The 15,163-nt window shown below is 43.6% G+C and overlaps 1 protein-coding gene across 2 annotated transcripts in view; it reads left to right on the top strand.

The window, feature by feature from the left end:
* The first annotated feature begins 10,755 nt into the window (after positions 1-10,755).
* DIS3L (DIS3 like exosome 3'-5' exoribonuclease) overlaps positions 10,756-15,163 on the top strand; it is a 32,769-nt gene continuing 28,361 nt past the window's right edge. Inside the window, exons 1-2 of one of the 2 annotated variants that reach the window (XM_072981967.2) lie at positions 10,756-11,036; positions 13,216-13,369. In XM_072981967.2, the coding sequence (XP_072838068.2) occupies positions 13,326-13,369 (44 nt within the window). In that variant the 5' untranslated portion in view covers positions 10,756-11,036; positions 13,216-13,325. The remainder of the gene's footprint in view (positions 11,037-13,215; positions 13,370-15,163) is intronic. The other variant, XM_072981966.2, reaches the window with a different exon arrangement.

Raw genomic sequence — 15,163 nt, 5'->3', positions numbered from 1 at the left:
GTGTGTGTTTTGTTTTCAAAGAGCCGGGATAAAAAAGTTAAGTCTTAGAAACAAAATATGTGGACACCATCTACCATTCATAAATGGATTCCCCACTCCCATATTGTTTCCAATGCTCATTTCTTTGTGATTTCCAATAAAAGCAATATGCAATAAAGGTATTTAGAAAACATTTGCGATCCAGAGGGAGGGAGGAGTATTGGTTTGTGGATATGAAGTGTTTAATGATGCCTGCTACTAGTGGTTAAATGGCAAACAACCTATGGCCCTTCAGATGATACTGGATTACAATTCCTATCAGCCTGACTATAACCAACATAATAAAAAAGATGGTAGGGGTTGCAATCCAATAACACACAGCAGACCACAAGTTGCTCACCTGTGGTATTAAGAAATAGGTGGGATTTGGGTTTCACACCTAATTTGAGTGGATCCACATTTTGTGAGTAGCCTTTCTGCTATGAAATGCTATTTAGAAATCTGTACCCCTACTATTGACTGCTTGGCTTGGAGGATTTCTTGAATCAATTTCAATGCTTCGGCATGTATTAAAATGTCCACCTAAAAATGCAAGAATGTGCCCTCACTGTCACATTCTTGAGCTGTGATGCTGAGGTGAAACTGATGAATTCCTTTTTAGCCACCTATCATGAGAAATTAAATAAGGAGGCAATCGACCTCCACTGAACTCTTCCCAGTTGTCATTTGCTGTACAAATGAGATAGGAAGAGTTTACCTTGGGGACTCAAGGATGTGCATTAAAATTCAAGAGAAAAATATAATAATTAACCAGCAGCCTTCCCCATGAAACCTAGTAAATTCGGTTCTGATTCCACAATAGTTAACTTGAACAATGAGATACTGGAACAAAGTTACATCCCCACTGGGGGAGACTCACATCCAGCAGTATACTAAATCATTCTGCGTTTTACAGCCAAAATACACACCAAGGTAAATCTGTACCCACTAGATGCTGTGGGACTGCAACTCTCATGATTTGTGATCATTAACCATATTGGTTGAGAATCTAGCAAATCTGATAGGCCACATGTCTCAGCTAGATGCTCTCCTCCTCACATGCTAGAGAGAATCAGGTAAGTAAGATCTGGATAGCGTTGAATCCAATTTCTCTGCAGCCCTGAAGCTTTTGGTCATCATGGCCTGTAATCAACCTGCAACCTAATCTACCAAGTAGAGAAGTAAATTGTCTAGTGTATAATCACAATTGGTGTTACCCCAGTTCTAATTTTCAGTCAATCCCTGGGTGATCCAGGACCAGTTAACATTCTTTAGCCTAGGCTAGCAGGCAGGTTGGGAGGAAAGATTGGAAAATAAAAAGTCATTTTATGTATGGGGCTGCTGGATAGCTCAGTTTAGGTATTAGAGGTTAGGAGTTTGGTTACCACTATCTTTCCATGACAGGAATCAGACTCAATGATCGATAGGGTTCCTTGCAGTTCTATGATGATGATAAATAAAACCATAGTGTAGTGAGTGTGGATAGCAGTGTAATTTTACTGGTGGTAATATAAGAAATGTTCATTAAACTAAATTTTAATCTCTCTCAATTCAGTTGCACTTCAGGAAACTAAAAATTAAAATGAACTGGGCACATCATGAGAAGACATAATTCTCTAGAAAAGAAAATAATGCTGGGAAAGGTTGAAGGCATTAGGAAAAGAGGAGGACCGAATACAAGATGGATTGACTCCCTAAAGGAATCTACAGGCTTGAGTTTGCAAGAGCTGAGCAGGCCTGGATATTTTGGACAGCATTCATTCATAGAGTTGCCATAAATTGAGGATGACTTGATGGCACATGACAACAACAATTAACAGCTGAATTTGCAATATGTTTCCTAAAAAAGTAGGCTGTTTCTAATTCAGTGGGGCTTATTATCAAGTAAGCATGCATAGGATTGCAGCTTAAGCCCAATATTATTGTTTTCAAAATGGTTAACTATGTCTAATGCTCTATAAAAATAAAGATATCAACGTAACATGGCAATAAAAGATTTAAATCCAACAAGGAAAAAGAGATATTGATTCATATATTCATAACAAGAAAAAGAAAACAGATATATGTAAGAGCTATTAGAAACATTCATGTACCCTGTAAAGACAGACATGTGATTTCAGTTTATGCTAGGACACTAAAAGATGATCTGCTGATTCGGTTTGCAAAGGTTTGAACAAACTAGGAGGAATGTGTGGTCTGCTGCATACGAGCAAGGAACTTCCCATCAACATGTAGCCTAGCTGTTTTAGTGAAACAGTGACTCCTAGTGACAATAATGAAAAATGCACCCTTGAAAAAAATAGCATGCAAATAGCAAACCATAGCCAATTCTGTCAAATTGAACAGGACCACTTCAGCTTTCTAGCTGAGAACCTTTGCATGGGCAAAGAGAAACTGATGGGCCACACTCTTCCCCAGGGGCAAATCCCAGGTTTCTGTATGATCATGGAACCAAGAGTTAAAGAGTTTCAAACACCTATAACTATGCAGTACATGCACACTCAGTCTAAATCACAGTAAAGAGCACTTTTGTTTCCATAACTGTGTTTTTGTGACTCTGTGGCTGAAACAGATTGACCCTGAGATAGAACATATATTTTTGTAAGTCAGTTCAAGCAATTTTAAAGTGGCATAGAACAGTGATTAAATATACAACATAAAATAGTATACAGAACTAAAATACAGTACAGTACTGTATTTACATTGTTCATGAAAAAACACTTATTGTAGGATGGACACCGAGAAAGCTTGCAAAAATAGGCGAGTTTTCACCATGTTTTTTTAAGACAAAAAGTACTGAGGCACGTTGTATGTCAAAGGGAAGATTATTCTGCACGTTTGATTCCAAAATAAACATGAAATGGCTGATTTAGAATTATGGAGTAGAGCAGCAGTCAGAAATGTGTGGGACCACCAGAAGGAACTCAAAAGATTATCTCAAAAGACTGAACGGGTCTATAAAGAAGAATATAACCTTTACACAATACAATTTTATTCTACAGCCAAAGGCCTGATAAGAATATAACCTTTGACATAATAGACAATTTTACAGCTGCATACAGTATGCTTATTTAAAAAACCCCAAACCTGAGACAGCCAGTACAATTCTTTCAGTAGAAGTATAGTCAGTAGGTCTCCTCACATACAAGCCTATCCAAAGCATTCTATAACACAGTGGTGCCTCGCTTAACGATTACCTCATTAAACGATGAATCTGCTTTACGATGGGCTTTTTGCGATTGCAATAGTGATCCCAAAATGATGTTCCTATGGGGAAAAAATCCGAATAGTCAAAGCTATGGTTTTTCCTGTTGTGATGTATGGAAGTGAGAGCTGGACCATAAAGAAAGCAGACCGCCGAAGAATTGATGCCTTTGAATTGTGGTGCTGGAGGAGGCTCTTGAGAATCCCCTGGACTGCAAGGAGAACAAACCTATCAGTTCTAAAGGAAATCAACCCTGAGTGCTCCCTGGAAGGACAGATCCTGAAGCTGAGGCTCCAGTACTTTGGCCATCACATGAGAAGAAAAGAGTCCTTGGAAAAAACCTTGATGTTAGGAAGGTGTGATGGCAAGAGGAGAAGGGGACGACCGAGGATGAGATGGCTGGACAGTGTCTGCGAAGCAACCAACATGAATTTGACGCAACTCCGGGAGGCAGTGGAAGATAGGAGGGCCTGGCGTGCTCTGGTCCATGGGGTCATGAAGAGTCGGACACGATTAAACGACTAAACACACACACATAGGGAAAATTCACTTCACAATGATCGGTTCTCTGCTTCGGGAACCGATTTTTCACTTAACAATGGTTTTGGAACAGCTGATCGACGGCTGTCAAAATGGCTCCCTGTTTTTAGCATGGATTTCTCGCTTAACAGGCACCAGGAAATGGCCACCCTATGGAGGATCTTCACTGCATAATGAGGTATTTCACCCATTGGAATGCACTGAACTGTTTTAAATGCATTTCAATAGGTTTTTTAATTTCGCTTGACGATGATTTTGCTTAACAGCGATTTGAACGGAACGGATTATCGTTGTCAAGTGAGGCACCACTGTAGCTCATTTCTGGGCGAGACTTAAAAGTAGCCCTTTACCGAGTGTATTACAATAGTCTAATCTTGAGGTTATCTGGACCAGCAGCCCTTATTTCTAAGCAAAGACTTACTGGACTGTGTTGCACATGTCTGAAGATCTTGTTTTCAGGAAATACAACAGATTCAGTGTCAGAAAAGATTAGAATAGCTTCCCCCTTCTTTACTCCCTCCAGTCACCTTTGATGACCTGTTTCCAGCATTTGGCTATGTTTTACTATTTTCATTTACAGTATATGAAGAAAGGCTTGCTTGAGTGGCATGACTGAAGGAAGTAGGTAGGGTTGTTTTGTGGGTGACATAATTTGAAGTAGAATAATTGCCAGTGTACGGAATTTGTGATAGTAAACACTTTAGCAGAGTGCAGCAGGCTACTGATGTGAGTGTATGCTGTAATTAGGACTAATTACTATGGATGCCCCCGGAAGACATAAAAGGAGGGGGGGAGGAATAAATCATTACTGATGTAATAACTTTTTTCAGGAAAAGATAAAATAAAAACTAGACTTAAGTACAGAAGTGCCTAAATATGGCTACTGTTAGTGTGAGTGATGAACAACATCCTTTATCACAAGAAAAGGAAGACGAGAAAAGAGAACTACAGGACACTTGAACTTGAACAGAAGGAAGGATACTTGAACTGAAAAGGAAGTCATTTATAACAAAGGACAAGAGGTCTAAGTCAATCTGGCTACCCATCAGTCCCTTGCCCCCCATTGATTACTTTTGACACAAACATTTTGCTTTTAATAGCTAGATTAAAATATCAAAGAACAATATATTATGGGTGTATTGATGCAAAAATAATAAAAATTAAAATAGCGCCACATTACTTGTGCATATCTCACTGAGTTTATTTTTCTTATTTATTTAATATTTGATAACAATAGTTCTTGATATGTCACCAAAATCAAGATATTAATGAATTAAAATGGCAGCCTTTTTTCTTTATTCCTCTTTCTCTTCAGAACTCTACAGCTCCACTGGTGCCAGATCCCTACTCACTTTCCTACAATAACCATTGTCTAGGTCCTCCTTATGGATGTGATTGAATTCAACCCTGTGCAAAGGGCACTGGACAGGTGCCCTGGTGTCTCCAAGCATTGCCACTTATGTAGTACCTATCCAACCCAAATACTGTAATCAAAAGAGGGATTTGGGAGTAGATGTCAGGAAAGGTTTGTCCATCACTTCTAATACTGTGACGTCTACTTCCTTCCCACACTTATCGCTAGAGGGTTACTCTTAGGGTCTGTCTACCAGTCTCATTCTAACCTTTGTCTTCATCTCACCTTTCTAAAGATCACACAAATTGTCTATCCCCTCTCCTGTGTGCTTCCTTGGGGCACATGACTACCTACTTAGGAATAGGGGTTAGGCTTTCCTATCTTGAATGTAACTTTCTCAAGAACAGTTTGTTTTTAACTGCCTCTTCTGCTTTATCGTGGGCCCATCATGGGACTGGCCACCCATATATCTACACAGCACCTATTCTGTTACAAAAAGGAAAACTTTAATATTTTTATTCTCTCTCAATTTATGAACACTGACAACATAGATGAAGAAAATGTGCAGAATGATAGCCTTGCACAAGTGAAAGCAGTGCATGAAGCAAAAAGCAAGTTGCAAAGGAGGCACAAAGATTAGAAAAATGAAAGGCATACCAATTCAAAATAATGCAGTGCATCATTATCCCTCTAACACGACTGCTCCATTTCATAGCTTTTGACAGATTGCCAGTCCTTCCTATGGACACTATAAGCTAATGAGGAACGTGTGGCTTTCCACACGTTAGATGTTAGATTTCAGTTCTCATCCCTTGCTTTGGCTGTATTGGCTATGGTAAATGCAAGGCCAGAAAAGTCTGGATGGCACCACATCCCCCAGTCCTGTATTAGGGACTCATATAGGTCAACTGGTTTTATTATTTTCCAGTAGATAGTCAACATTTTACCACACTTGGAGGTCACTGAGTATGTTCATTCCCCTTTAGAATGTGTGTGCGTGAGAGAGAGAGAGATGTCCCCTTTCGGAATTTTAAAACAAGTGCTTTCAGCTTTTGCATACCACAGGGACTTTCAAGAAAATGTTGTAATGCATCTTCACTTCATAGGATGAAGGTATTGTTTAAGAAATATTCAGATGGACTAAGATTTAAGAGAGTTATATTTAGGAAATGGAAGGAGAGGCAAATCACTAAGGAAGACTACAAATGGAGAATCAATATTTGTAGGGAAAAGGTCAAAAGGACTACGTCTAGAATGAGTTCAGGCATGCAAGAGATGCTAAAAATAATAAAATGTTGTGGGGGGCTATGCACAGAGCAAGAAGAAGAACAAGGAAGCAGAGCCTATGCTGCATGCAGAGGAAGGATAAATGCTAATGGGAGACAGAAGGTGCAACTGCTCAACACCTACTTTGCTTCCTTCTCCTCCAAAAGGGAGTGCTCAACCCAATAAAAAGACAATAAAGGAGGCACTGAATGGGCTCAAGTCCCCAGGGCACAGCTTGGAAATCATATATAATTATTTCCTGCTCCCACCCCCAGTAGCGCAAAATGAACATAATGCTGTACAACCAATATATTATCAGTCCATAAATAGAAACCACCCACAAACTTCCCATAAACAGTTGGGTTACAGGCAGTGGTTCCCATATTTAGATGTTAGGTATTTTGAACAATTCAAGCCCATACTCAAATCTTTTGGGTGCTGCAATGCAAGCTCTGGAACCAGTCTCTGAATAATTCAGGCTGTGGTTAAATGTCAAAAACCCCTGTTGAACTTGGTTTTAAAAATTCAGACTATACAATGCACAGGGAAGTGTGCATGTTTTTCCCTGGGTACGGTGTGCTTTTTTACTAGAAAGTAAGGTATTTTACTCAGCTATAAGAGGGCTGTTTATTTTAAATTGCTTGTGAAATCATTTTGGCATATGTGAATGCCTGTGGGATTTGTCAAGTCATGGATGCTAGGATCATAGGTTTCAGGCTGCAGAGAAAGGTTCTGTGGAGGAAAGCACTCCCTCCTTGGCAAGGCTAGAAGCTGCTGCTCTGGTCACTTTCTCTTTGCCACTCACTGCCAGCTACTGTTGCCTGTTCCCTTGCTCCCCTCCCCTCCACCCCTCTGTGTGTGTAAGTGTGAGCATGTGTCAGGCTGCACAAACACCATGCAGTCCAATCTGGTTTTTTTCTATACGTAATATTGATCTAGCACTATATCAGTCTGAAAGAAATAAAACGAATAAAATAAATATTAAAAATAACACAATAGCAGCAGCGAGTGGCTGTGAGAGGCAGCTGGCACAAGAGAAGGGGAAAGCACAGAACAAAGCCTCAAGCACAATTGGTAGAATATCTTGAAAGCAATTGTTTGTATTTTAAATTGCTTGAAATGATAAAAATATTTGGCTGTCAACTGAAATAGCTGTGCAGGAGAAGAAACTAAGGTTTCTGTAGACACTCATTCCTTTTACTCTCCGTAGTAGCTTCTATGACACTATGCTATAGACATTTATGTAAAAGGAAGTAAATAGTTATTCCTTAGTAGAAATGGGGATATATGTACAGTGGTGCCTCGACTTATGAACAGGACGACTTACAACCATTTGAAGTTGCGAGCAGCTTTGGCCACAAAATTTTGCTTTGACTTGTGGCCGGAGCTTCAAGTTGCGACAGGAAAAAGGCAGGGGAGAAAGGAAGGGAATTCAAATTTTCTAACCGTTAGTAGGCGAAAAGGTTGCTTCTTTGTAGCTCTTTCGCTCCAACAATTACTGTAGAATGAGTGCAATCTGAGGAGACTTCGGACTGCCTGCAGCTGCTTTCTGCTCCTGAGTAAGTACATTTACTTTGTTTTGCAAGGTGGGTTTGGGGGGGGCTATGTTTCTGTGCTGTGATGTTTTTTGAGTTTTAGTGTTTTTTCCCCAGCCTCATAGCATTCCACTGGGGCTGGCCATGTGTGGGTTTCCCCCCCCCCCCCCGCAGCCCCATGGCATTCCACTGGGGCTGGCTGTGTGGGTGTGGGATTTTTTGGGTGTCTTTTCCCAGCCCCATGACTGTTCTGCTGGGGCTGGCTGGTGTGTGTGTTTTCCCAGCTCTGTGGCGTTCCACTGGGGCTGGCTGTGTGGGTGTGGGATTTTTTGTGTTTTTTCCTAGGCCCATGACATTCCGCTGGGGCTGGCTGGGGTGTGTGTGGATTGAGTGTTTTTTCCCAGCCCCATGGCGTTCCACTGGGGCTGGCTGTGTGTGTGGGGGATTGTGTTTTCCCCCCCAGCCCCATGGCATTCCACTAGGGCTGGCTAGGGAAGGTTGTGGTTTTTCCCCCCCTGCCCCATGGCGTTCTGCTGGGGCTGGCTGAGTGGTGGTCATTGTTGTTTTTTTACCCCAGCCCCATAGCGTTCTGCTGCGACTGGCTGTGTTGTGTGTGTGTGTGTTTGTTTTTCGGCCCCAGTGCGTTCCTATGGGGCTTACAGTGTTGTTGGTTTTTTTTTTGGTGCTTTTTCCCCAGCTGGAACAGATTAATGGGGTTTCAATGCATTTCAATGGGAAATGGTGCATTGACTTACAACCATTTCCAGTTACACCCATCTTCTGGAACAGATTACGGTCGTTAGTCAAGGAACCACTGTATTCATAAACAAATACCAATATATCCCCATCCCAGCTGGACCTAATAAGGGTCCAGTGCCTGGGACCAGACTGCCCTCACACATCCGGGTGCCGCGAAGGTCCCGCTCTTCCTGTCAAAGGCACCCAGAGCTCCGCTGTCTTCCTGCTTGGCTTGGCTACTCAGCATCCATGCAGGGAGACTCATCCTCCCACCCCTTGCCTGGAGTGGCCAGCCAGGTAGGAAGACAGCAGAGTTCCAGGCACCATTGGCAGGAAGAGTGGGACCTCTGTGGCACAGGGGCACGGGAGTGAATTGTCCAGTCCTGTTTATGAATAACCCCATCTCTAGTTCTTAGTTTTGTATACAGTTAGAATTGATGGTAGTATGTGGATGTTTCTATAGGAATGGGCAGAAAAAGGTCCGCTTTCTCGCGTTCAGAGTTTTCCACATTAGACCTTACTGTTACCAACTAGTAGGTGAATTGTGGGATCTGTGATATGCATTACTGTTTATCAAGAGTAAACATAGCAGTAGGAGTCAACATTAAGGGAACCCTGTAAATCCCACCGTTTCTTTGAGAACTGGTAATTCAATGTGTATTCAGTTTTTATGGTTAACAGCAACAAATTAATTTTCCCTGTTTTTAACATTTAACAGAAACAAAATAATTTTCACATCTAAGATTCCATGCTGTTCTCCAGAGCTAGAACTGCACCCCAAGCTATTTAAAGGGACTAACAGATATAATTTCAGACCCTCTGGCTATAATCTTTCAAAATTCACAGAAAACAAGTGAGGTCAGCAAAGCTGGCACTGTAACTAGCACCGGATCAGTTTGACATCATTAGCAGGAAGAACTATTAAACAGCCAGTTTTTGAGTATTTACAAAAGAACACAGTGCTTTCTAAGAGCTGACCATGATTTTTTTCTTGAAAAATGACTCAAGCCAGGCTACTCTTATCTGTCCTTTTGATATCAAGTTATAAGCTTAGTTGTTGTTACATGCTCTCAAACTGCTTCTGACTTATGATGATCCTATGTTACTGTATATATATTCCAAAGGAAAAGGTGGGTGATACCTTTATTAGATGACTAAAAATCAGTAATATGCTAGCTTTTGACTATCAGGCTGGGCACCACAAAGCAAAGTGTGGTGCCTCAGTGTAGTCATTTTAAACCTGGAAAAGAACCTTGGTAGATTAGGGAATGCTGCTGATATACAGTAGTATAGTACAGTATATTTATTTTTTTAACTTCTATGACGCCCATACTACCCAAAGGGCTCTGGGCGGCATATAACATATATCAGGACTTATTAAGGCTTCTAGCAAGGTTTCTCATGATTTTCTTGTAGCTAAGTTGGTAAAATGTGGTCTATATAATGTGATTAGTAGCTGACTGCGAGACCATTCCCCACAGGGTGCTTGCTAGTTAGTTCTTTATCATCCTGGAAATAAGCAGCACAGTGAAGGGTCTCATCTTGGACCCAGACTTAGTCAACATCTTAATAAATACTTGGACAAGAGGGCTAACAAATACATCACCGAGCCGCCTTTCTCACTCGCTCGCTGGGGGGAGAAGGAAAGGGACAAAATCTCTGCCTTCCGCCAGCTCCTTTAGGGGAGGGTCGTCCCTGCTTTGCCACCTCCCTTCACGAAGCCCCTGCTGCCCGGCGGTGGGCGGGTGGCCTGCCTGTTTTTAATACCTAGAACTACCCTGCGTTCGTTGTTTTTTATTTTTTTTTATTTTTTGTGGGTCACGTTCACGCCGCGGGCCCTGTGCTTGGTATCCGAAGATTTTTCGCTCCGAGGGGGCCGCCGCCGCCGCCGCGGGAGAGACGGTCTCCGTCGAGGGCTCCATCTCGCCTCTCTCTCTCTCTCGGCGTTATGACAGACCCCTGTTGCCGCTTCTCGCAGGCCACTCCCTCCCTCAGAAGCCTCCCGCCCGCCATTTCGCGCTAACCACGCCCCCTCCCCAAACCCCCGCCTTCGCGCTCTTCTCAGAGCTGAGCCCGCCCCTTTCCAGGCTCGCGCCCCCCCCGAAGTCCCGACTTCCCACGAGTGACGGAGGCGGCGGCGAATCAGAGCGGAGGGACGCCGTTGGGCTCTCTAGAGGCGGGTATCGCGCCCTCGCGCGGCCCGCACCGCCACCCCTGCCACACACACCCCGGGTGTCCCCGAAGCGATGCTGCGGACGGAGAAGGTGCTCCAGCTGCGGGGCTCGCAGGGCCGGTCGGTGCGGGTGGTGCGCGAACACTACCTGCGGCCGGACGTGCCTTGCGGCAGCGCCCTCTGCCGGTCGGCCTGTCCCCGCGGTGGGTAAGAGCGAGCGAGGGAGGGAGCGCCGGCGGGGAAAGGAGAGAAGGGGGGCCGGGCAGGGACGGGACGGGACGAGGGCGGGCGTGGTGGCAGCAGCGGAGCCGCGGGAGGAAGGCCGGGCATCGGGGAGAGAGAGGAAGGAGAGAGAGTTGGGCTGGAGGGGGGGGTAAAGGGACGTTTTGGGGAAGGGTTTCTTTAGTACTTACAAAGACTGGATTAAGTAAGAGTAAACAAGAAGAAGGTATCGTGGAGCATGTGCAGAGTGCCTTCCTTGACTGCACTGGGCCGAGGGACCAAACATATCAGACTCATGGAAGATGGGAAGAAAACAGGAGTTTCTGCCAGGGTGCCTGTGTGCAGAGGTGGAAACTTAAGATTGTGTGTGTGTGAGAGAGAGAGAGAAAAAGATGGTTAGTTTGCCAGACATCACAGCCAATGTGTCAGATTCCTGGATGTGTCTTAAAATTGGCCCCAGACTGGCTGTAAGTGGGTCGTGAGAGCCTGGTGCCCAGGGGCCTGGCGTTGCTACCAATGGCTCCGTCCATCATGATGAGAGCCTGGGCGTTGTTGGGAGTCTGTGGTATCTGGAAACTGCCAGGTTGCATATATACCTGGTGTGAAGTAAGGAATGGACCCTGTCGTGGATCAATAAAGCCCGAGAACAGCAGCCCAACTGTACAGAAAAAGATATTAGTAGAAGAGTCAGTCCGACACGGCTTCCTCCAGATACATGGGGTCGCAACTCCCTTGATCCCAGGCCCCCGCGGGAGACACGCTGGACTGAGCATTGAGGGCGTTGCAGTCCAGCACCTCTGGGGTTGGGACAGGCGATGCATTGCACAATCGGGTCAGATATTGAGCTCTTTCCTTCATCCGCCCAGGGAACCAGAGGCCTTCGTTTTGGAAGAAGTAGCCGTGTTCATCTGTGCAAGCATACTAGACCAAAACAAAACAAAAACACAAGAAACAAAATATGGTGGCGCCTTAAAGACTAATATTTTATTGCTGGATAGCTCAGTGGTTTTGATCTGTGGCTGCAGAGCCAGAGGTTGGGAGTTCAGTTCCTTGCCCAGGGCTGGACCTGATGATCCATAGAGTCCCTTCCTGCTCTGCCGTTCTATTAGATTTTAATGAGAGCATTCAAGCGCATTTTTCGAGGAAGTGGAAATAATCCACAAAAGCTGACATTAAAAGCACAATACTTAGTCTTTAAGGCGCCACAACGTTTTGTTTTGTTTTTTTGTTGTTGTTGCGCTAGATGCCTCTGTGATGCTCACAAGTGGGATGCAAAACACCCACCATCTTCTATTGCTCTGCAGCAGTTGATATTTAGTAGTGTATTACCTCTAAATCTGGAGATGCCCATATAACCACCACTCCTGACATGATACACTTTGTGGTGTAACGCAGTGGTTCCTAACCTTGAGTAACCCAGGTGTTCTAGGATTGCAATTCCCGGAAGCCTTCACCATTAGCTGTGCTGGCTGAGGTTTCTGGAAATTACAGTCTAAGAACATCTGGGATACCCGTGGTTGGGAACCACTGGTGAAGTGAATAGAGTGACAGACTACAACTCTGGAAAAAGAAAAAAGCAAAAGCAAAGCATGTTGCTTATATACTGCCCCATAGTGCTTCATAGCTGAAGCTGAGGCTCCAATCCTTTGGCCATCTCATGAGAAGAGAAGACTCCCTGGAAAAGACCCTGATGTTGGGAAAGTGTGAAGGCAAGAGGAGAAGGGGACGACAGAGGACGAGATGGTTGGACAGGGTCATCGAAGCGACCAACATGAATTTGACCCAACTCCGGGAGGCAGTGGAAGATAGGAGGGCCTGGCGTGCTCTGGTCCATGGGGTCACGAAGAGTTGGACATGAGGAGTACGTTTTGTCAGAGTCGCGGAGAAGGGTCAACACGATAGGAGGGCAATGGCAGAGAGCTGGGCTGAGCTTCTCAAAATATGCAGAGGTGGTTACTAATCATGGTGGTAAATGAACAGGGTTTAATTATAAAACAACTGCATATTATTTTTCTCTTTGCCATCACTTATTTTCCTTTCTGCTGCTTTGAGGTAGAGATTGTATGCTACTTCAGACAGGGACTTGCCTTCTTGTCCTCTGCTCGGCAAAGCACCCTATATTAGCACGTAAATACATAATTGTCAATTTTGAATTCTTTTTCAGTTGGGAAATTGCTGTCTGATGATGTGACTCATTATATTGTGCCTGACTGGAAAGTGGTCCAAGATTACCTAGAAATACTGGAGTTCCCTGAGCTGAGGGGCATTGTATTCATGCAGACAGCGTGCCAAGCAGTGCAGCATCAAAGGGGCCGCAGGTAATCTCATCTACCTCAGACTCAAAAGTCAACCTCATGTACATCCCTGTATACTTTTTTGTTAATGCCAGTACTTCCAAAAAGTCATTGGTTAATATTTGACTGGGCACTTAAGCCCAGACGCCCAAATGGAACAACATATTTCTATTAGGTAATCTCAGATCCTGAAGCTGAGGCTCCAATACTTTGGCCCTCTCTTGAGAGGAGAAGACTCCCTGGAAGAGACCCTGATGTTGGGAAAGTGTGAAGGCAAGAGGAGAAGGGGACGACAGAGGATGAGATGGATGGACAGGGTCATCGAAGCAACCAACATGAATTTGACCCAACTCCGGGACGCAGTGGAAGACAGGAGGGCCTGGCGTGCTCTGGTCCATGGAGTCATGAAGCGTCGGACGCGACTTAACAACTAAACAACAACAAACCTCAGATGCAGGTCTCTGCCTGGAAGCAGAGCTTTGCCAAATAGTTTTTAAAAATCATTAAAGCTAAGTGTTAGACATTGGAATATTAACCATTAATGTAGAAAAATGAGAACTTTTAACTTATTAAATTAATAAAAACATGGATCTTCCCCCCCCCCATAGATGAGATCTGTCATTTCACCTTCTCAGAGGGAATGGGCCTATCCATACTCGCTTTCCAAAAGTAAATTTAACCTTTGTGTATACCCAGTGACTTTACTTAGAATTGTCAAGAAGAGTCTATGGTGTTTTTCAGGCCTTGTAGGGATTATAATCTAAGGCTATTGGGAGTCCCAAATTTGAGAACAAATGCTCTTTAAAGAGCAAATTGGCCACTCTCTATTACACTTGGCGAGCTTTACACTGTAAGAAGGTCCAACTGAAAATGTAAGCTTAAGCAAATCAGGTTTCAGAGATCTTCCTGTCCTGGGATCTGGACCACTTGCAGGCCTGCTGTTGAACTGGCAAACACAGGCATTCTAAGTCCAGTTCTTTCTGGCCAGTTGAGTTGAACAGTGTAGCTTTGGCAATGAGAAAAAATGAAAAGGGAACTTTTGGATTTTTGTTTCTTTTTCGTACCCATTATTTTGTGCTTCTTTCTTTCCTTCTTTCTTTAGAGAGGCAACTTTGTAGCTACTTGTGTCATGAGCGGTAGGCTGGATCTTCTCCAGGCTAGAAAGCTGTCCGAACAGGGGCTATACAAATCACCCTGGCTTCATCTTATACAGAGATTTCCAGAGTGTCATTTTCTTCCAAATTAAATCATCTTTCAGCTTATCCATGGGAGACTGTCTTTTCATTTTGGACAGTGCTTTTTGAATGGATTAGCATACAGTAGGAATAGGCCACCATATGGTACCTCAGAAGTTACTTTGGGTGAAGTAAGGAGATCTCTGAAATCAGATCTCTTAGGTGTGTGTTTTCTGTCATATCTTGTAACTGTATTATGCTACAAAGTGCGACCACTTTGATGTTTAGACCCTTGATTTTCAGTGTTGGGGACCTTGGTAGTATTAGGTTATAATTCCCAAAAGCTGCAAGAAGTGTCACAGATTTTTCATAATTCTGACTAAAGCTTTTGGTCTTAATGGACTCAGGTTACAGGATTTAAATCAGCTTAATTTGAATCAAATCACCCTGTTTTGAACTATCAGACTGCAAGAATCCTAGCGATGAGTAGTCAAGTCCTGTACCGTAGCATTGATCCGTGGTGTTGTTTAAATGCATTTATGGCACCAAGCATATTGCTTAGCATAATTTTTTTCATTTTGGAAGGGAGGCATTGGTTGCTTTTATGAATTATGAAACAACGTGCCCTCAGGAGAAGGAATGC

This window comes from Pogona vitticeps, chromosome 12, assembly GCF_051106095.1.
Source record: "Pogona vitticeps strain Pit_001003342236 chromosome 12, PviZW2.1, whole genome shotgun sequence".
NCBI classification, from domain to species: domain Eukaryota; kingdom Metazoa; phylum Chordata; class Lepidosauria; order Squamata; family Agamidae; genus Pogona; species Pogona vitticeps.
Note: the sequence above shows the minus strand (reverse complement) of the source record. Positions and strands in the feature narration are given on the sequence as shown.